This window comes from Cryptomeria japonica, chromosome 11, assembly GCF_030272615.1.
Source record: "Cryptomeria japonica chromosome 11, Sugi_1.0, whole genome shotgun sequence".
NCBI lineage: Eukaryota > Viridiplantae > Streptophyta > Pinopsida > Cupressales > Cupressaceae > Cryptomeria > Cryptomeria japonica.
This window is the reverse complement of record NC_081415.1, coordinates 323,762,868-323,786,654: the sequence shown is the minus strand read 5'-3', so window position 1 is coordinate 323,786,654 and position 23,787 is coordinate 323,762,868. Positions and strand designations below refer to the sequence as shown.

Genomic DNA, 23,787 nt, shown 5'->3' with positions numbered 1-23,787 from the left:
GGAGGTTTAGTAAGATTTGGAGATGACAAAGCCTGTTCAATCAAAGGTAGGGGTACAATATCTCTTGATGGTAAGCATAACACTAACAATGTTTACTATGTTGAAGGATTAAAGAATAATCTTTTAAGTGTTGGTCAATTAGTTGAGAAAGGATTTCAGTTACAATTTAAAAATGGAAAATGCAAAATCATGAATAGAACTGGTTTAGAAATTGCAACCGGTAATCAGACTAGAGGTAATATCTATCATTTGAATAACAGTGAAAAGGCATGCTTGATTGCACATATAGATGAAAGTTGGTTATGGCATAAGACACTCTATCATGTAAACTTTGATTGCATGGTGAATATTAGTACTTCTAAGGCAATTAGAGATCTACCTAAAATTGTGAAACCTCATAATACTATATGTAAGGAATGTCAATTTGGAAAAAAAGTTAGAGCTAGTTTCAAAAGTATTCCAAAAATCTAATAATGCTCTTGATTTGATTCACACTGATTTATGTGGTCCAGCTAGAACTAAAAGCTTACAAGGTGATAGATATTTCATCCTAATTATTGATGATTATTCTAGAATGTGTTGGGTTACTTTTATCAGAGAAAAATCAGAAGCACTTGGAAAGTTCAAACTGTTCAAAGCAATGGTTGAAAATGAAACTGGTAAGAAAATCAAATGTTTAAGATCAGTTCAAGGAGGAGAATTCACATCTAAGGACTTTAATACATTCTGTGAAGTGAATGGAATCAGAAGACAGTTATCAGCACCTCGGACATCAAGAAGAATGGAGTTGTTGAAAGGAAAAATAGAACTATCTTGGATGCAGCAAGAAGTATGTTATCTGAAGAAATCTACCACATGTATATTGGAGAGAAGCAGTTAGCACAGCAATCTATACATTCAACAAAGTTCACATCAAAGGTGAAATCAGTAAGACCCCTCATGAACTATGGTTTGGTAATACTCCTACACTTAAGTATTTCAGAAATTTTGGAAGTAAATGTTATATTAGAAGAGATGAGTATATTGGCAAATTTGATCCTAGAAGTGATGAAGGAATATTTCTTGGTTATTCATCTAAGAGCAAGGCATATAAATGTTTTAACAAGAGATTGCAGAAAATTGTTGAGAGTACAAATGTAAAGATTGATGAACAATTCAGAGGAACTTCAAGGTATATAGACTCTGAACCGGCAACAGAAATTGTGACAAATGAACCTACACTAAATCCACCGGTACAGAATGAAGATCCAGTTACCCCAGTACCATCAGAGGATTCCACAGTAATTGAAGAACAACACCAAACTAAGACACCCCGGTATGTAAAATTGAATCATTCTGAAGATCAGATAATTGGAAGCAAATTTAAAGGAGTTATGACAAGAGGAAGATTGGAAAATGAAGAGGTATGTCTTATTTCTCAAATTGAACCATCATCTGTTAATGAGGCATGTGAAGATAAATTTTGGATTAAAGCTATGGAAGAAGAACTAGAACAAATTGAGAAAAAATAATACTTGGACATTAGTTCCCCGACATAAAGATAAAAATGTAATTAGAACAAAATGGGTATTTAGAAACAAACTTAATGAAGATGGTAAGGTTGTCAGAAATAAAGCAAGATTAGTGTGTAAGGGATATTCTTAGAAAGAAGGAGTTGATTACAATGATACCTTTGCATCGGTAGCTAGAATTGAGGTAGTCAGATTATTCTTGGCTTTTGCAGCTCACAAGAACTACAAAGTTTATCAAATGGATATTAAATGTGCATTCTTGAATGGAGATCTTGAAGAGGAAGTCTATATTGAACAACCTGATGGATTTTCTTTGACAGATGACAATAATATGGTTTGCAGGTTAAGAAAAGCTCTATATGGATTGAAACAAGCCCCAAGAGCTTGGTGTGCAAGATTGGATGAGTATCTTTTAAAGATTGGTTTTACTAAAGGAAATGCAGACAACAATTTATATTACAAAATAACTAATGATGATATCTTGATTATAGAAGTATTCGTTGATGATATAATCTTTGGAGGAGAAGATGGATTACATAGATAATTTTCTATTAAAATGCAGCAAGAATTTGAAATGTCTATGATTGGAAAAATAAAATTCTTTTTAGGATTAAAGCTTTCACAGACTAACAAAGGTATATTTTTGAGTCAATCCAAGTACTTGAAAGAGTTATTAAAGAAATTTGGGATGGAGAACTCTAAACCGGTAAGCACACCTATGACTACAAATGATAAATTATCTCAAAGGGATGAATCTACACCTGTTAATCCAACTAGATACAAATCTATGATAGGAGGTTTACTGTATTTGACACAAACCAGACTTGATATTAGGAATGCAGTATGTATTGTTTCTAGATTTCAAAGTAATCCTAGAGAAAATCATGAATCAGCGGTAAAAAGGATTTTTCTGTACTTACAAGGCACTGCAAATCTTGGATTATGGTATCCTAGAGATGAAAATTTTGATCTATGTGCATACACATATGCAAATTGGGCAGGAGATGTGGATGATAGAAAAAGCACCACCGACAGAGCATTCTTTCTTGGAAAGAGATTAGTTTCTTGGTTGAGTAAGAAACAGACTTGTACATCTTTATCAATAGCAGAATCAGAATATGTTGCAGCAGCAATTAACTGTACACAGGTACTATGGCTTAAGCAAATGTTGAAAGACATAAAGGTAAAATGCAAGGAACCTATTACTATGTATTGTGATAACACTACAACAATTGATATATCTAAGAATCTGGTATTACATTCTAAAACAAAACATGTTTCTATCAAACTGAATTTTCTAAGGGAAAAAGTTGAAGAAAAGGAGATAAAAATGGTTTATGTGAATACTAAAGAACAACTTGCAGATATTTTCACAAAACCTTTTCCTAAGGATACTTTTGAATATCTCAGAGATCAGCTTAGAGTCATCCCACCACCAGTAGAGACTTAGACAGTTGATGATTGTCATCAACCGGCAGAATTAAAAGACAAATCTTTTACCCCGGTCTTTGATGAGGAAGCTACTTCTCAGGGGGAGTAGTTGGTATATTGAATTGATTGGTATTTTGTATATGATTTTTTTTTAACTTTGGCATTTGATGTCAAAGGGGGAGAGATATCTATAGAAAAACACATTATTTGTTAAGAGAAATTTGGATAACACATGTTGCTCCCAGGGGGAGAGATTGTTGTTTGAGAGAGACTATTACTCTCTGTATTCTAGTTATGATCTTTTTGGAGAGATTGTTGGTTTTTGGTTTATGGCATTTCTATTTTGGCATTTTGATGGTTTTTCCATCTTATGTTGCCATCAATGCCAAAGGGGGCGATTGTTGGTATTTTGGTATGGTTTTGTCATTGATATCAACACCTACTAAAACACTAGCACTTTGGAGATCCAGCAACATTCACCAGCAAGAAAGTAACTATTGCACAGTTACTAGTATATGGTTCACCGGCAGGATATAATGTTCACCGGCACTTGGAATGATATGGAAGACACTTGGTAATGTTGAAGACATCATGTGGACACTTTGTTTTGAAGAATTAATCATTGGTATAATCATATTTGCATATTTGCTTTTACCAACAAATAGGTCCAAGGTTACACTGGCAGGTTTATCTTTTCCAGATCAGCATGGCATGCTATGGAAATGATTTATTATTGTTGTAAATGCATTAAGACAACATGTTTAATCGGTTATTGCATCGGATATTATATTGTTTGTAAAATATTTTTATTGTAATATCTTGTAGAGCCGACCTACTAAAATTAGTCTTAGGTTATGGTATAAATGTAAGATCTTATTTGTAAGATCGGATGTGGAATGCGAAAAAGAATTAAGTGAAGGTATATGCGAGATTAAGCAGAGCTATACACAAAGACATCATTTAAAGGTGAAGTTAGGTTTTTATGGAAGCATATCAGCATTACACTGGTACTGAATCCAGCATATGAAGATGTTATTTTGTGCAGTACATTCTTATTGGATTTAACCATCCAACTATAGTCAGTGTGACTCCCTTTTTGTGATTGAGCAGTGAGCTCTAGGCTGTTGGCCTTTCTACATGTGCAGACCCCATTTATGTACACTTACTATCTGCAGTAGTATCATCTAATTGTGGGTAAGGTTTCCCACCATGGTTTTTCCCCTTACAGGGTTTCCACGTACAAATATTGGTGTTATATGTTGTGGATGAATTTATGTTTGTGTTTCATGCATTATTCTTTACCGGTATAGCAATTAACTATTAACACTATCTACCAGCATACTTAACTGGTTTACCGATATTAAGCGTTAAGTTGGTTAAGTTGTTTTTGGTTTGAATTTATTTGACAACTGATTCACCCCCTCCCCCTCTCAGTTGTCTTTGGGACCTAACACAGCCATGCTCTTTCCCTCCTTGTACACAATCTCATGCAACTCGCGATACATGTGGGCTAATATGCAAGAACCCCAGCCAAGCCTCTAAGGGCTCTCCATCAATCTCTCCAGCATCTTGCCACATCCACACTAGAATCCCTGTTATCCTCTATCTAGCATCAGAAAATAGCCGATAAAATCTGCTAGAACACAAGCCAAAGGAAATTCCTCACTATACCTACTCATCATGATGTCCCAACTGATGGAACGTGTCATATATCAGGATCCTTGAAGACATGCCTGATCGCCTGTAATCCAAGTAGCAGCGCTACATCGTAATCTACCTTATCCCCAGCAAAAGGGATACAAAGGATCCTATATACGTCCTCGAGAGTGATAGTCATCTCCCCAACTAGGAAATGGAAGGTATTATGCTCTGAATGAAATCGCTCAACCAATGTTGTGAGCATACCATGATTCACGCAGATATCTGGTAAACCAAGAAGGTGCGTCAAACTGCACAAATCAATATGAGCCTGCTCAACCTCTGATAACTATCAAACTAATGTCATGGTGGGTGGATAGATGCATTTGAAAAGAATATGAGGTAATCAAACCTGCAAAAATCAAAAAATGAAGCATCAAAAAACATTCCAAATAAGCCTACAAGAGAAGTAAAACATCACGCAAATCCAACTACGTCAATTGCAAAATCAAAATTTCAAGTTTAGACCTTCAAAAATGCTCACTATTTCCCAAACGACAAAACACAGAAGGGCAGCAACTCGTACGAGTTAGGATTAGGCATCGTACGACAAAAGATCCCCATATGACAAATTATTAGATCCCGGATGACAAAATGGTCTTTTATGAATGTTGTTGTATGATAGAAGGGTGGGGTTAGAATGACTAAACTAATGGCCTCAAATGACAAAACAAACTTCAACAGTTTGTCGTACGAGACAGGATCCTATCTCGCACGACAAAATGAGAAAGCCGACTTCCAACGTGCCAAAAATTGAAAAATCAACAAAAAAATTCAAAATTAACATAAAGAGGCTTAAGATTGATCACTTACCACTAGCTCATAGTGTCGAGGTTGATTATGTCATCTCTGGCACTCAAATCGATGCTCATGAGTAGGGACCACCATTTTCTATGCAGAAGGCTTTTTGAATTTTCAAACTTAGAGAAAATGAATTGAAAATGGCACTTTTACCCCTTATATAGCCAAAACCCTAATTTTTCTACTTGCTCTGATGGACATGAAAATTGTACCCTTAGCTAATTTGCCCATTCTGATTCCATTTTGGGGATCGAAATCAAAATTTGAGATCATTTTGCTATTCAATTTCACAAAATTTGGACCACTTAGCGCTTTTCATCAAAAGCTCATTCTCTCTTCTAATTGCGCTCAATTTCTCATGAATCAACGCTAAATCTCAATTCAATTTTTAATCTACAAATCAACTTTGCACTCAATTTCTTATCAATCAACGCAAAATTTTCAAAAATTGCTCTGAATCAATTTGTGCTCAAACAACTTATCATCGCTAAAACTTGCCTATAATCATTATGTAATCTCGCTATCTTTCGATTTCGCTCTCGAGGGGGCATACTCATGACCTTATGACCTCACATCTTCAAAGTTGAGAAATAATTTTCAAATCTTCATCAAAAGTCAACCAAAAATCTTTTTAAACTAAAGAAAATAAATCAAAATTTTATTGCTAAGGGGCATCTCATCTTCATCGCTTCACATCAAGTTGAGATCTCTCGATCATCTGAATCGAATCAATCGCTAGGGGCATATCAGTTTCATCACTTCATATCAAGCTGATATTTGTCTTCATCTAAATCAATCTCTTAACATTAATTAGTTTCATCGCTTTTCATCAAGCTTATTAATCATTTTAACTCAATCAAAAGTTTAAAGAGTATCTTCGATCACACACTCAATCTAAGCAGGTGTTCAGTTTCATCACATCGAATCAAGCTGGATAGTTTATTTTTTGCTCATCGTATCTTGATCCATCAAGTTCAAGATCGATTTTATCTTTGCTCACTATGTCTAATTCAATCAAGTTCTAGATCAGTAAGATCCACTTCCTGATCAATCAAGTTCAAGTTTGATATCTTTGTTCTCTATCGTTCCTAAGTTCAATCAAGTTCGGGATCGATATCACTTTAATTAGACTTCATTCAGCTTCATCGCTTCAAATCAAGCTAAACACCTTGCTCTTTCTCTAGTTCGTGAGCAATCAAGTTCAGAACTAGTATCTCCTAGACATCACATATTCTTTGAACCAACGGACTGCTCGTACATTAATTCAAAGAGCGGCAAATGTAATACCCTAAAAATGGCCATCTAAACCATGTGCCCCTAATCTCAACAACATCACCAAGGTCCTAACCAAAGGTAATTAAATTAATCTTGAGCACATTATTAATTCTTTAATCATCAAATGTCACATGGCAAATCAATTACTCAATATTAATTAAATATTTATTTAATTAATTGAATCATTTCAAGAATATCATTTTAATCAATTATCCTATTTTAATTTATTAAATATCCTAGCATATTTAATTAATTAATAAATTTTCCATTTAATCATGCAAAAAATGAATTAATTTATTACAAAAGAGGAATTAATTACAAAGCAAGAGTTGAATTGAAAATAAAATAAAAGAATTGAATTGAGAGAGAAATCAAACTTGAGATATTATTTCTTTTTCTAAATTTAGAACTTGAAATCAGAAAAGCAATTAATTGAATTATTGAATTATTCTCTAAAATTGGAACTCAAAGCTTTTCAGGAAAAGAAGTTCAGTTGCATTGAAAAGACTCTTTTCTTGAATAAATAAAAGAATTACCTATTTTTATCATAAGTGCATGGCATTAATTAAATATTATTTTGTAATGTAACTTGAACTTCTTATTTAAATGCATTTCAATTAAACTATAATTGGAATCTATCTCAAGGTTAACTGAACCTGATTTCTCAATTATTTCAATTAATCCTAAATTGAGCTTTTTCATCATCTCTCTTGTAATTCTCCATAAATTCAACCTTTAGCTCTCATTCAATTCACCCTAGAGATTTTTGAGAACACGCTTGTAGATTATTATTACACTGATTTTTGCTCTAGAATCATTGAATACATTGTGCTTTTTTTAGATTATTTGCATCCATATTTAGTTTACTCATTTTGCTTGAATTCGTTATCGCTTGAATCTTTCATCCATCTTGCATCCATTTAGCTTAATATCATTCAAATATATATTAAATCCTTCATCTTGGTGTAGTCTAGTCACTAGTATTGCTTATAAAAATCTGAGAACAATCTTATACTCACATCTTTTAGAAGGGAATTAGTCTATTTGTTATGGTTTTATTATTCATGCTTATATCTATCTAACCATACATGTAATGACTTAATTGAAGTGTTGCGCTTTCAGCTACAGACCCTTTTTCACATACACAAGTGGTTGTATTGAGAATTGACAGGTTGATCTTTTGGTACAACGGCAACCCTATCTTGTAACAAGTGGTATCAGAGCTTGGTCACAGGTTTGAATCATGCAAGCTGCGGCGAGGGACGTTGGGAGGGGGATTGTTGGTAGTGGGCCAGTGTCCCTCACGGAGATTCACGACATGGTTTGATAGCCTCCTATAGATTCGATAAGTCTAGTGGTTGTATCAAGCATTAACAGCTCGATCTTTTGGCGCAACGGTAACCCTAGCTTGTAACACTCCCCGTGTATTGTATGAGTGTTTGCTTGAAAGACCATTTTATCTTGAAAGTGCATGTAGTTTATTGTATGGGAGTCTTTTGTCGTGCTGTGTGAATTCCTAACTCGTATGAGTTTCTGTTTAGACTATGAAATGTCATATGAAAAACAGTGACCTTTTTTAAGTGTCCAAACATGAAAATTTGATTTTGCAATTGATTTATTTGGATTTGCGTGATGTTTAATTTGTTTTGTAGCATAATTTGAATGACTTTCTGATGCTCTATTGTTTGATTATTTGTAGGTTCAATTGCCACATGTCCTATTTTGGTGTGTTTATCCTCCTACAATGAGGCTAGTTCATGAGTTATCCAATATAGATAGAGCACATATTGACTTGTGCGGGTTTACCCACCTTCTACAGATATTGGATATCTGTGTGAATCATGGGATGCTTACTGCACTGGTTGAGAGATTTCATTCTAAGCATAACCCCTTCCATTTACCAGTTGGGGAGATGACCATCACTCTAGAGGATGTTTATAGGATATTGAAGATTCCATTTGTTGGGGATAAGGTTGATTACGATTCTGCTCAGCGTCCTAGTATATTAGCCTTGAGATGCATTTTTCATGATGAGTACATCCTTACGCAGGCTATCAGTTGGGATGATATGATGACCAGGTACAGTAAGCAGTTTCCCTTGGCATGTGTCTTGGCAGGATTCATTGGTTGCTTTGTTATGCCAGATAGAGGACAATAGGGTTTCTTATGCGGTTGGGCTAGGATACTGGAGAGACTTTTGGATCATCCTAAGAGATTAGGGTGGGGTTCTTCTCTATTATCCCACATGTATCATGAGATGCATGAGATTGTATATAGGGAGGGGAAGAGCATGGCAATAGGAGTCTTGGTTTTACAGATATGGGTGTGGGAGCATATCCCAGTTTGTAGACCTATTGTGGATGATGCTAGAGATCCACACCAGTCAATAGTTTATAGATATTCTAGATACATTACTTATCCCCATCTAGGCAAGACAGAGTATTGGTGATGATAGATTGATGATCTGATCATTGTTATATGGAAACCATACAGGGGTCTTGAGCTTTGGGACGAGTGGAGAGTTGTGTGGCATGACATGTTCATGACACATCCTCTTTGGCAGATCAGTGATAGTTATTGAGTAATTTATTGTATCTCAGGTCATGAGGAAATATGGTAGACCTTAGGTGATTTCATAGGATTTGACCACCTATGCTCATTATGCAGATGAGGAGAGATGAGGATGGGAGCCTAGGTTGTCATACACATTGAGCATGCAGGTGCTAGTAGGGTTACAGTGACTTTGGTGGGACTACCTGGACAACATTGTAGATGCGGGTGTATTGCCCCAGTACAGGGATTGGTTTCAAAGTCATCCCTTTCCTAAATTTATAGATCCAGTTGATCATGCGCCTCTCATAGAGGAGGCTGAGGATGAGGATCCTACACAGGCATAGGTACAGGTATAGGCATAGGGATAGGGATAGAGAGAAGAGGTTGTTGGTGTTTGGGTTAGTGGTGCTAGGAAAGTAGAAGGTAGAGGAGAGGAGGAGCAAGAAGCTCCTAGATAGGTGTGGCAATGGATGGATGAGAAGGGTGGAGATGGTGGTGGAGATGAAGGTGAAGAGCCTGTGAGGGAGTAGGGGGAAGCTGATGCAGCATGGTCTATGAGATCAAGATTAGTAGGTCTAAAATCATAGTTGACAGTGGCTCAGACACAGCTTGCAGAAAGGGATCAACAGCTGGCGAAGATAAGGGTAGAGCAAGACGCTCTTCAGTGGGAGGTTTTGCACCAGATGAGTCATGCAGCTTATTATGTTGTGGCTTATAGCATAGCAATTCCTATAGCGCAGTAGGTTGTCCCATATTCTCAGTATATGGCTCGATCTGAGGGAGCTTGAGCACCTAGGCAGGATGCTGGTCAGCAGGCTCCACCTCCTCCACCACCTGGCGATGAGGGAGAGGCAAAGAGCTAGATTTCTGTAGCTCTTCAATTTTGTTATATACCCCATTTTTTTGTAGCCCATACGATTCTTACTCCAATCGAAGATTTTAGATGACAGTTGATATCGTTTGTACCTTGATACTTTTATTTGTACTCTAAGATATTTTTGATGATATATACAATATCTTGGTTTGATTTCATCGTACTTGTGTTGATAGATTATGAGATGTTTTTCTATATGCTTTATTCTATATGTATGCATATTTTTTCAGTATGGATGTATGTAATGCAGATGAATATGGATGTTTGTTTTTTGTTTCTTTTCATATGCAAATAAATGATGAAAATGAGTAACTAGTAATGCAAATTTTTATTTTTTCTATGCAATAATATGAATGCCATGTATAATGAAATGTATGGATCTATATAAGATGCTTATGTATGCAGCTAACATCTCAATATGCAAGTACTTGATCAGAGAAATGATGAAAAGGATACCACTTAACGGAGAAATGATGAAACTTCAAACTCTCATTTAGAAGATAAAGAGATCATTGTTATCATGCAGAAATCACTCGAAGTGCACAAAATACAGAATGAATGCAAACTAAAAACTAGTCACTTGATTTGAAATGCTTAATTTTCATTACTGAGCGTTTACATACATAGTAGGCATAATAGAGTTCCTTTCTTTTCCTGTGCAATATTAATTATCTTGTCCGCAATGACCTTTTTCATTCATATCCTTGGACAGATTATGCATGCATCCGGATTGCACATTTAAAGAGATTCCCTCAAAATAGACAAAGAAATGATCCTTGTAGCATACAAATAAGCGGAGTCGAGGTATGTGTGGCGATTTCACCTTGATGCGAAGGAACTTATCACAGACACCCAGCTGATTAGATGTTTCTAGATAATTGGAATCATTCCTACAAGCAGAAAACAAAGAAAACATTATGCCCCCAATCCTTGCTCCTCTTAGTCAAGATAGACTTCCTCGAGTTACTCAAAGGGAATAATAATCAAAAATCAATATAAAAGACAACACACAAATAAAATTTCATGCATATCTCAAACCGTTTAGTGATTATTTTCAGTAATGTTGTTTTGCTTGTGTACTCAGTGATAAAACTCTTCAGTAGTTAGGAGATAGGTGACTGACTTAGATTGGATGATCGGGTATCACTAATAGAATATTGACTTGGTTGATACTTCTTAGGACACGTAAATTGCTCAGTTGATTACCCTAAGACTAGGACATTGATTAGTTTCAAGCCATAAGGGTTCCAAAAGAACCAGGATGTCACAAGCGACTAAAACATATGTACAAGCAAAATCAAAGATGCAGGAAAGTGGGAAATGCCAACATTGCATTGATACATGGAGCGCTTGAGTACAAGAGGTGCCCGTTTGCTAGGTTTCCACCTGTTTGGCAAAGATTCTTTTTTTTTTTTAGGACATTTTATGATTTTTAGGATTTTTTTAGGACTTTTTAGTTGTACAGGTTATTGGAGCAGAGAATACTAAGTGAAGAATTTTTTCAAGTGGATGGTGTTGATCAGTTCACGTAGCTATTCTCCTTCTGATGTTGAGAGCTGATAGGCACCAGAACTAAAGACTATAGTAATGATGTAGGGACCCAGCTAGTTGGGTTCAAACTTCCCTTTGTTGTCTCGCAACTATTGATTTTTAGGATTTTCTATCAGAACAAGGTCACCAACCTAAAATTCTTATTGTCGAACCTTCTTGTTATATCCTTTAGACATTCCCTTTTGATACACTCTCAGATGATCAAACGCCACTTACCGATGTTCATCCAGCAACTCGAGTTCTTGCAATCTAGATATTTTGTAGTCTTCATCAGTACCAAGACCATGCAAAGAAACTCTTAGAGACGGTATTTCCACCTCAATAGGTAATACTGCTTCGGATCCATACACCAAAGAAAAAGGTGTAGCCCTAGTAGGTGTTCTGATACTTTCTCTATAAGTCCATAATGCAGGATTGAGCTACAAATGCCAATCCCTTCCAGATTTATTTATTGTTCTATGTAAGATAGTCAGCAGATTTTTGTTAGATGCTTTAGCTTGTCCCTTACCTTGAGGGTAATATATGGATGACCAGTGCTGTTTAATTTTGAATTTTTCACAGAGCTCATCTAGAACTTTATTTTTGAATTTTCCTCCATTATCAGCCACAATTGAAGAAGGTATCCCATACCTATAGATGATATAGTTAACGATGAACATAGCTACTTGTTTACCGGTTGCTTTGATGAGCAGAACTGCTTCTACCCACTTAGTGAAGTACTCAGTGGCAGTTATAATAAACTTGTGTCTGTTAGATGATGCAGGATATATTTGGCTAATGAGATCAAATGCCCATTGTTGAAAAGGCCAATGTGTAATGAAAGGTATGAGATCTCTTGCTGGAGTATGTATGAGATTCCCATGTAGCTGACACTTCTCACAAATTTTAGAAAACTTTATAGCGTCTTTCTCCATGTCTGGCCAGTAGTAGCTAGCCCTTAGTAGTTTCTGAGCTAAAGTTAGACCATTTGAATGAGATCCACAAATACCTTCATGGACTTCTGATAATGCACGTTGGGACTGTTGGCATTATAACAGACAAGGGGAGATTGTTGGCATTTCAATAAGGATATTGAGAAGGTTGTTGATGATTATGGATATAACTGATTAAGGATGTTTACTGTCTTAATATTATTATTTTGTCATTGATGTCAAGAAATTGATTTTCTAATTTAGTATGATGTTGCCATATCTTAAGAAGTATGATTTGATGAGTATAAAGATGTCGGTAAAAGACACAGAAAGATTGTGATTAATAAGGGGAGAAATAAGTTATTCAATGGGCAACTATTACCGAGTTAGACAATGATGAGATCATGATGTTTAGATTGTTTTGATATCCTACATATGCTATTGATTGAAAGGTTAATACTATACTATGTTACCGAGCAAAGAACCTAGTCAGTAAACCCTAAGGAACCTAGTCGGTAAACCCTAAGGTTATCGCTATTGGTTAATGAAGGCGGAATGTCTACCGAGTGAAGTTTAGTATTTACCGAGTTGCAACCGAGCTGTAATAGAATGCATTAAATGATTAAAAGCGTTATTTAATGAAGGAAGCTGATGAGCTAGAATTGATTAAATGATTGGTATGTCATGTATGAAGTTTGTTAAGGATCTATGGTAAAGGAAAATTGACTGGAAGATCTACAGCGCAGATTGAACCGCAATAACCTTGTGCAAGTTCCAAGAAAGGACTGCAAGTCCCGAGGCAAGGTAAAACATTTTTAGATCGAAGGATACATTGAACCTAGTCAATTTTAAAGATCTGATGGCTATGATTGATCATGGGATATGTGATCAAGGAGATTAAGCAGTTAGCAAATTGTTTATAAATAAGGAACTATTGATAAACAATGAATGCGGGCAAATGTAAGCATAGGGATGCTACATAGTGATTACCGAGCACAGAAGCTTGAAGACCTATTTGATTAACAGAGTATAGAGCCTAGCAGAGGGACAAGATAAGTCCTATGATTAGATTGTTTTGAGCAAATAAGAATCTGCTTTAGCATTTTAGATGTGAAGTTGCAGATAGATTTGTATTACTGTTATTTTGTAAAGTGACAGAAAATCTCTTAGCCGAGTGGACTTAACAGTCTTATTTGTAAAACCCTCTAGCAAGGTGACATTCTGATTGAGTGTTTGAAATCCTTTAACAAGGTCACTTCTAACAAGGTGAAGATCCTAACAGATCTGAGGGAAATCCCTTAACTGGGTCACATCTAGCAATGTGTTTGTAATCTTTAACAAGATTTTCTTTTAACCGAGCATACTCTAGAAGAGTATATTTCTTAGTGGGTCCGAAATCCCATAGTGGTTTTTCTCTATTTGGGTTTCCACGTTAAATCTGGTGTTATGAATGTTATGATGTTTATATGCTTATAAGTTTACATGTTTAGCAGTTTTGGTTATATTGCTGAAGTATATGTTACTGAGGTTGAAACTATTGTTTTTATGGAAGATTAAGTTTGTATGATTCACCCCCCCCTCTCATCTTGTTAGCTTGGCATCTGTACTTAACAATTAGTATCAGAACTATCAGGGACTCTTCAATTTCTAGACACCTAAGAAAAGTAATATCCAAATCTCATCTAAATAGATCGTTAGCAATGATGATGTACCATGAAGCATTTCAGATTAGGTTCCTTTTCTCATTACGGGTAAGATTTTCTAGGAAAATTTGTTCTCGTAGATAAGAGTAAATGTGGCTGTAACGAGATGAGTCATGTCCAATAATAGAACAGACCATCTGGGACTCAGGAGAATAATAGGCAAGGTAATGTAATGCTTCCACTAGGAATTCAAAGTGAAAATTAGATTCTTGTAACTTTGGTATGGATGCCAAGGTGGCCATAGCATCTGTTGCATTGTTTGCAGATCTGGGAATCTGTTGGAATGATACAATAGTAAAATATTTCTTAAGATCATCCACCATTCTTTTATAAGGCAGCAGTTTATCATCTTGAGTCTGATATGTATCATTGATTTGATTGATGATTAGATGAGAATATCCATAGATGTGTAATTCCAGAACCTTCCATTCGATAGCCATCTTAATCTCATCTACCAAAGTTTCATACTCTGCAATTTCATTTGTGCAAGGGAAAAGAATCTTGTAAGCCTTCGGGATTGAATGTTAGGATTCTCAAAGATACTGAGAGGGGGGGGTGAATCAGTATCTAACCAGTTAATGGATTTTCTAAACTTATTAAATGAATTGCATGCCAAAATAGTGTACCGGTAAACTAGAATTGATGCAGTAAATAAGATCAGTAAACACAACATAGAAAGCACACCATAACACAATATTTTTAATGAGGAAACCCGGTGTGGGAAAAACCTTGGTGGGATTTGTGACCCACAATATTCTCTCACTAGCCAATAAGTGAATATTACAGATACAATAGGGGCCTGCACATGCAGGAAGGCCAACTGCCTAAATCTCACTGCTTAAATACAAAAAGGGAAGTCTCACTGACTTACAAAGGTGGATTATGTAAATCCAATTTTATGTACTACTTCGGTTCAGCATCTGCTATGTCAGGTTCAGTGCCAGTTTAAGCTCATACAACTTCCATAAACCTTATTCCAAAATCTACCTTAATATTTCCATCTGCCTATTACATTCCTTCCATGCATTTTTTTCGCTTCTTCCAAATGATTTATAAGATCTCATACTTATATGAGTCCTAATACAATTCACCTTGTCGACTTACCAAAACTGTCCAAACTATGTTACCAAAATTGTGTGCTCCAAAACTGTGTGCTCCCCCTAAGCAAATGATCTCTTCTGTCTTACTCCTTTTTCTCATCCTCTACTACTTCCCCTTTGGCATCAATGACAAAGGTTGTCATTCAATGTCAATTGAGTGTAGTTTCTATCTTGATCCTTGTAACCAATTGGTTATAATCTGATATAACTCTGCTAATGCAAAATTTAGGCTGTTATAGAATCTCTCACTATCCTTTAGTGTTGCTTCTGTCCTCTAGATTGTATCGGTGAGTATGTGCATTTTCTCTTCTAGTGTCTTAAGTCCTAGAAAAAGAGCCTCAAAAATCTCTTTTCTCAAAGAGATGAGGATATCTAGTTTAGGACCTAGTCTACATTTCAGTTCCTTTGCCTTAAACTTTAATATCTCTTTATCTTTTTCAAGTTTTTCAATTTTCTCTGCAAAGTCAGTAATTTCCTTTTCTACTACCGATATGGAGTCTGATGAACCTATTAAATTATCAGCAATGTCATTGATTTCCTTTTGAGCTCTGCTGATCTCTTTATCTATATCCTCTGTCAAAATGTTTGTCTTACATGTGTCTTTGTACAATTTCTTGAAGTCCAAAATTGTCTTTCCTAGTGCTGGTAATAATGTATCTATATGTTCCTTACTCTTCTTTACTATCTCCTTAAGGAATTTTTCCTTCTCTTTATTCATTTTCTCTCTAAAAGTCTCCTCATTGATTTGATCAATTGTTAGAAGATTGTCGGTTATGTACTTAGATAATGTGTCTAACTGGCCTAAAGAATCTTTATTCTCTATGTTACACTTGGGTGCAATCATCTTCAAAATTGGTATGGTGTCATCGATTGCCTTATATGCAAGTGTATTGTAGTCAGTTATTTTCTTAATTGAATCAAGCAATACCTCGGTTACATTGATTGGTCGGAATTCTATCAATGAAGAATCAGATGATTGACCAACTATCTTAACAATCTGTAATCCATCGGTGTGAGGAACCTCTTTGCTTATGGTGACCTCTGGTAGATCCGTTTGAGTCTACATTTCTACAAACAAGGGTTTAGGTTTCTCAGTTGATGTCGGTGGCACAGTCTCAGTCTGAACCTTTAGCTCATTCTTCTTCTCTTCTGATTTCTTAGTATGTACCTCAGTCTATTTCCTAGAGCTTTCCACTGCTAGTTTTTCTGATTGTGACTCTATGTTTACCTTTGAAATATCTACAACCAGTATCTCAACAGATTTTTCATTTCTATCAGTTGTCAGTTGCTTAGTAGATACATCAATATATACACTAGTGGTATCTGCCTTTCCTGTATTGGGGGAATCAGTTGCCTATTCAGTTTGTTGTTCAGTCCCACTTTCAATGTTTCCAACTGTATCTTCAATATTTGTCTCAACTGTAGTATCTTCTACTGGTGGCTCAGTTTCCACATCTCTCTTCTCACTTGATTCCTTATCAACCACAATGTTGAATTCCTCTATGTCAATATTCATTATATACAACACCACAAAATCAATATTTGTGTCCTCATGTGTTGTCTCCATACTCTCTATTGTCGGTGGTGTATCAACATTTTGTGCCAATGGAGTATTAGAAGGAGGTGGGGGTAAGTTATCTATCACCTTTATACTTGGAGGACCACCTACCTTACCTTTACCCTTATCTTTGTCCTTTTGGTAGACTTTAAAAGTCTTTGGTCTCTTAAGCTCTTCTTGTTTCTCTTTCTCAACAAAGAATATATCCCACTTGTCTGCAATTTCTTCTAATATCTCATTATCTCTACCATCCATTAGTGCTACATACTGGTGATCGGTTGAAAATACTATCCAGTTAGCCTCACTTATTAGTTCATCAATTTCTTCTGTTGAATTTACTAGGTGAACTGCAAGTAGTTTTTCTATACAACTCATTGGGTAAATCATCTACAATCTCAATCAAAAATTTCTTGTAGATATCCAAGTGTAGGATAACACTGTTTTCTATGCTTTCCTTTTCATCACAGTTAAAAGTATCATATAACTTGCTAATGTTTGATAAGTTACCATTTTCAGTTATCTCATTCAAAAGGTTGTCAAGTGGAGGAACAACTTGTTTTTCTTTTCTTTTCTTTGGTGTTAGCTTCTTTGTTGGAGGTCTAACTGCCTGTTGTTTTTGTCTTGTTCTCTTAGGTGTAGGAGCAGGTACCAGTGAAGGTTTCCTTTTCCTTACTACCCTTTTAAACTCTGTCGGTATTTCACTGTCAAAGGAGGTAGCAACCGGTGAAAGATGTGTTTTCAGTTGTAAGCATTCCAAGTCACTCTCCTTAATACCAGTTTTATTCAATATGTCTTCCTTGATTGCTTTAGCCTACCTTGTTCCTTTTCTAACTATTTGTTCAGTTTTCTTTATTCTTTTCTGTGATTGAATCTTTCTTTCAATTGTTTCAGCACTACCAAATATTTCTTCAATTGGTTCTTTAGGGGCTTCTAGAAGGGCTTTTGCATAAGTTTCTATTATGTTCTCATCAGCCTCATATCCATCTCTGTAACCCAAATAGTCCTTGGAACAACTGCCTCCATCCAGATTTCATCTTTCTTTATCACAAAGCATATCTCCTTTTGATATTTATCTACTATAGATTGAGATAGCCTTTCTCTAATTTTCATTCTAGCCTTCAGTGTCTGAAAATGTTCATTTATGTTCTTTTCTCTGTCATCTCCCATGTTGTTTAGCATGTCCAGAAGTTGTTTTCCTCCCGATATGTCAAATCCAAAATCCTTTCTACCAATACGGGGTACTTCCTCGATAATATATAACATCAAACATACAAGTAGGTTGCCAAATTTGAATGTACCTTTCTTATCACCTTTTATCTTCCTTAGATTGTCTATCAGTTCATCCTTCAACCATTCACATATGTCAATCTTTGCATTGTTGTTTACCATGTCATGGGAACTCTTGATACATAAGCTAGAAACAGAGTTTAATCTGTTGGCATGTGTAACTTTGTATCCAAGAATCATGCTGATGAACCTTACATTAATATCCTTTACATCATTTATTCTCAAGGATCTCTTGTCAACGGTTGCATCGGTTAGGGTCATTACAGTGTCATTTGGAACCTTTTTAGTCTTGTTAGGCCTATTACCGGTGGAAGGTAAGCCTGTCACTGCCCTAACTGCTTCTTTTATTATCTTGTGAATGGAATCCAACCAAAATAACTCCCCATGAACTCTACTTAACATAATCCTTATAACATCCTTTGGAAAATCAGGGATACTAAGAATCTCCACAAAACCTAGGGTTTCAACTATCTTATGTTCCGGTTTCACATTTCCATTTATATCACAAATTACTGTTCTATACATGTTCATAATCTATTCAGCTCCTAGTTCTTCAATATGACAATGAATGTAAACTCTAGGATCCTCAGCATAAGCAACTCCTTTGGATATTTTTGAAAAAGCTCCTAGGGTATCATCTTTCTTCGCAATTTAGGGAATAATTTTAAATACGGGCCTAGGGTGCTTAACAACTTCAATTGCAGTAGGGTTTGTAATGAATTTAGGTGCAGAGGAGGAAGCCATTGATATAAATACCTTAATCTACCTTTAGGTATGAGTGCTGGAATGATTTGCTTCACTACTTGCTGTGGATGCCTTCACTCATGATTTTTGCGCTCTTAGGAAATTTGAATGCTCTATGAATGAAAAAGAGCCAAAACACCTGCTTTATAATGTCATTTCCTTCAACTCTCACATTAAATATCTGTTTGTTAAGTGAAACTTAATACATCTACTGGTAAAGAAGTATTTCAACTTCTCACCATCAACTGAGGGTAAATTAGCATGTTTTTCAATTCGTTGCCATACCACCTAAAAGGTTTCTTTTTAGTTAGATGAAGAATCTCTTGCCGATGGAGTGATACTATGTTCTACCGGTGAAGGAATAGATTCATTAACATTCATATCTGACTTTCTGATCCATTGTTTTGAAAATTCTTGCTTTACTTCTTCAACCTTCTCTTTACCTTTCAAACTGGGTCCTTTGTTATTTGTCAGTGATACCTTACTTCTACAAAATTTTGCAATATGTCCAATCTTGTTACAAGCATAACAAGTCACATTGTTTTTCTGAATAGTGTTTTGCATTGATTAGATAAGTGTCCAAATCTTCCACAAACATAATATCTTACATTCATTCTGCAGTTTTCTAAATTATGACCAACTTTGTTGCATTTAGAACATTGACCGGTGGGTGCATTGGTGTTCAGATAATTTCTAGATCTACACTAATTTTCTCTATGACCATACTTGTTACAGTTAAAGCATTTTCCATTAAATTTGTAGGCATTAGGTTGTCTTGCCGATTTACTGTGATCATGATTATTTGCAGTACCGGAGCTTTCACCAACTTCAAAGCCAAGGCCATTAGTATCTCCATTAGGTTTCTGATTTTTCAACATGTCATCAAGTTCTTCTGAACTTTTCTTGAATTTCTCCTTGTGTTGATTTGCAGTAGCCAACTCATTTTCTAAGAAATCTTTCTGTCTCATGAGTTCAGTTTTATCATGCTCCAAGTGAATTATATCTATCTTCAGCATATCATTTACATGACTGATTCTTAGATTTTCATTTCCAGCATCATTGATTCTCCTAGCAAAGTCATCTTCATTCTTCTTTCGGTCTTCAATGTATTTACAAAACCTCATAGTCATATCTTGCATCTCATTCCTCAAGGCCATGTTATCCTGCTTCATCTTGCTTACAAGATCATTAAGAGTTTCTTTTTCATCATCATCACTCTATATCTTCTCATGAAGTTCTCTTCTTTTGTTACTAGCAATAGTGAGATTTTCTTGAATTCCCTGAACGATTTCCTATGTAGCCTTCAAATCATCTTCAAGTTTCATATTCTTCAATTTTTCTGCATCATAATCTGCAAGAGTTGTTTCTAATTGCTTTCTCAAGTTTTCCATCTATACCAGTTTCAGAATCTTCCTCAAATTGTTAGGCTTTTGAAAATTGAGGACTTATCTCTGATACCAATTGTTAGGATTCCCAAAGATACTGAGAGGGGGGGGTGAATCAGTATCTAAACGGTTAATGGATTTTCTAAACTTATTAAATGCATTGCATGCCAAAACAGTGTACTGGTAAACTAGAAATGATGCAGTAAATAAGATCAGTAAACACAACATAGAAAGCATACCATAACACAATATTTTTAAAGAGGAAACCCAGTGTGGGAAAAACCTCAGTGGGATTTGTGACCCACAATATTTGCTCACTAGCCAATAAGTGAATACTACTGATACAATAGGGGCCTGCACATGCAGGAAGGCCAACTGTCTAAATCTCACTACTTAAATACAAAAAGGGAAGTCTCACTAACTTACAAAAGTGGATTATGTAAATCTAATGTTATGTACTGCTTTGGTTTAGCATCTGCTATGCCAGGTTTAGTACCAGTTTAACCTCATACAACTTCCATAAACCTTATTCCAAAATCTACCTTAATATTCGCATCTACCTATTACATTCCTAACATGCATTTTTTTTGCTTCTTCCAAATGATTTACAAGATCTCATACTTATATGAGTCCTAATACAATTCGCCTTGTCGGCTTACAAAAAGATTTTACAATTAAATACAAAATACAATAAATAAAATCCTATCGGCCTGGGTGCCAGTAAACATCTTTGTCGCTGCCGATGCCAGTGTCTGTGCCTGTGTCGGTGTCTGTCGGTGCCATAGGATTGTAAGGTTTCCATCAATGACAATACCTTCAATCACCTACAATTTCTCATTCGAGTGTGCATTTGCCAACATTAAATACTTTTGAGGAGTAATAAAAAGTATTCCAGCACTGGAACCATGTTGAGTGAAAGACCCATCAAAGAACATCTTCCATGATTGTTGAGTAAGGTGCATGATTGATTCATCTAGAAATTCTATATGCAAAGGTTGAGTGTCTTCAAGTGGAGCATTAGCAAGTTGATCTACAATTACCTATCCTGTGATGGCTTTGCATTCTACATATTCAATATCAAACTCTGTAAGAACCAAGACCCTGTTGTTCTCAATTTCTAATTGCTTTGTTTTCTCTACTAGAATTTCAAACCTTTGTCGCTCATGGAGAGAAAAACAAGAAATAGAAACAAAAGGAAACAATTAACAAGGTTTAAACAAAAACCTTCTACACTTTAAGCTTCCACTTAGCTTAGGCAGGTATACCTTTAGGATCACTTTTTGCAATTGAAGATTTACAGAAGACCAGTGCCAACTTCTACAAACCCTACCACTTTAAATATAACTAAACATAAAAGAAAGATTCATATTCATTTTTATTGATCATCAAGAAGGTCATGAAATTCAACAAGCTATACCAATGCCTTATTCGGGCTTTAGAGTCATTCAGAATTAGACAAAACTGACAGAAGAAATTCACATACATGTCATTACACTCGTTTAACTAAATCTATATATGCCTGACATATATAAACTCTCACCATATACTAAACCCAGCCATCAAATTCAAGTAGAAATCACTAATTACCAACGAAAAGGTTTTAAGTATATCTAATTTCCCTCCTTGAGGGAACAACCTAAAAACATTCTCGTAAATTGCTTTGCAAATCCTTCAATTAAACAATCCTAGATCATCCAATCAAAATGGTAACCAATCACGCAGACATGAAGACAATAGGAATCAAGCCTTAAAATGTTTTGGTTTGTATATGTTGACTCTAAAATTTGCTTTGGAGACGAACAGCCTTATGGGAAATTCAGTGTTGGGGAACCAAATTGCGCAGGGAAACACTGAATGACCTCCAAGATTGAGAAGCCGGCTCTTCCTTGGGCTTTGAGGAAAGGGAAAGGAGACAAATACTTTTTAAAAGAGATGCTAAAATACTTAGGTGATACGCCAGATCATTAAGAGACAATGAACTAATAGAAATTAAGAAACATACATAACTTATGTAAGTCCATTCGATAATCCACAAATCCGGATCGAGAACATAATCAAAAGCTACAATCAAATTTACTTGAAAACATAAGGGAAACATTCATCACACATTCACAAGATAACAAGTATAGAAACATAGTTTAATTAGTGAAGTCTTAGATAGATATATTCCCAAAGTTTATCAGAATTTTCAACAACAATAGCACAGAAAACACTATTAATAGTAGGCCAAAAGAAACATCATAAAGGCCGCAGGCATAATCTAAATAATCTTCTTATAGCAAGACCAAAATAGTTTTTAAGGCTGGAAACAAAAGAAAACTCCTACTTAGCAAACTGGATTGTTCCTTTCTTTTCTGTGTTCTCCAAAAACTTATCTCCTCCTTTTTTTGGCGAAGAAGAACACCACATTTAAATAGGCCATCGCTCCTAAAAACAGCTTCCCTAAAAACCAAAAATGGCACAACCTCCTTTGAATAGAAAAAAATGGCCTCTCACTACGGAGGCCGCACCCAGCAAAACAAACCCTGCAACTCAACTTTTCACCCACAACGGACTGGAGATTACCAAGAACTGAAAAGATTCTGCCAGAAGAGAAAGGACTATGGAAAAGGGCATAGCTGCAACAAACCATTTACATACTGCGCTAACGAGTGGGCCCACCCAAAAAAATAGTCAGTAGGCATTGTCCTTTGTCACTCCCGCGCTACTTCAAAAATTGGATGCCAAAGACGTACCGAGGGAGCAACGTCGGGCCACCAAGTGTCCTGTGCATTTAACCCTACTGGCTAAAAAAATGATCACAACCAGGCCCGCCAAAAAACTTACATCGGGGAAAATAAAGGTGAACATTTCCTGGCAACTATCAGAGGCGACTCTGCTTGCGGAATAGAAGAACCCAAAATTACAGGTTTCACAGAGTAGACCTCAAGCCACAACAAGATGGAAAAGATCAAAAGCTTGCTACAAAGGTAGCCACTCATCTTCAGAGAGCATAATTTGTGCTTCCAAATCTTGGAAATATTGCTCCAGGCAAATTACTTCATCCAAGGGCAGAGGTACAGGCTCTTCTTGGACCTGGGTCAGGAGGGTGGAAAGCTGGGCTAGATGATGCAAAAGGCATTCCACCTCATTTACTAAAATAGGGCTTCCTAGTCGTGATAGGAAAAGTCTATCTTGCTGCACATTCTCGATCTACTGCAATACTTGCTCAATCCGTAGCACAGAACCATCCACTAGGAAAGGAGAAGGTAAACCTAGAGAAACAAATTTCTCAACATGTCGTTTAATGTCTGGTACTGAAAATTGCAAAGGCGCCAGAGCAGCTGACACCTGCATAATTATCCTATGGCCGTTTATGAAGACATTAGTCTTTTTGATTAATAGTCGGTGATCTTCTATCCCTCT

The 23,787-nt window shown here is 35.9% G+C and overlaps 1 protein-coding gene across 1 annotated transcript in view; it reads left to right on the top strand.

The window, feature by feature from the left end:
• The window catches only part of LOC131860197 (uncharacterized), a 97,330-nt gene extending 73,805 nt beyond the window's left edge, over positions 1-23,525 (top strand). Inside the window, exon 3 of the mRNA XM_059214575.1 lies at positions 23,413-23,525. Within this exon, the coding sequence (XP_059070558.1) occupies positions 23,413-23,525 (113 nt within the window). The remainder of the gene's footprint in view (positions 1-23,412) is intronic.
• Positions 23,526-23,787: the final 262 nt, after the last annotated feature.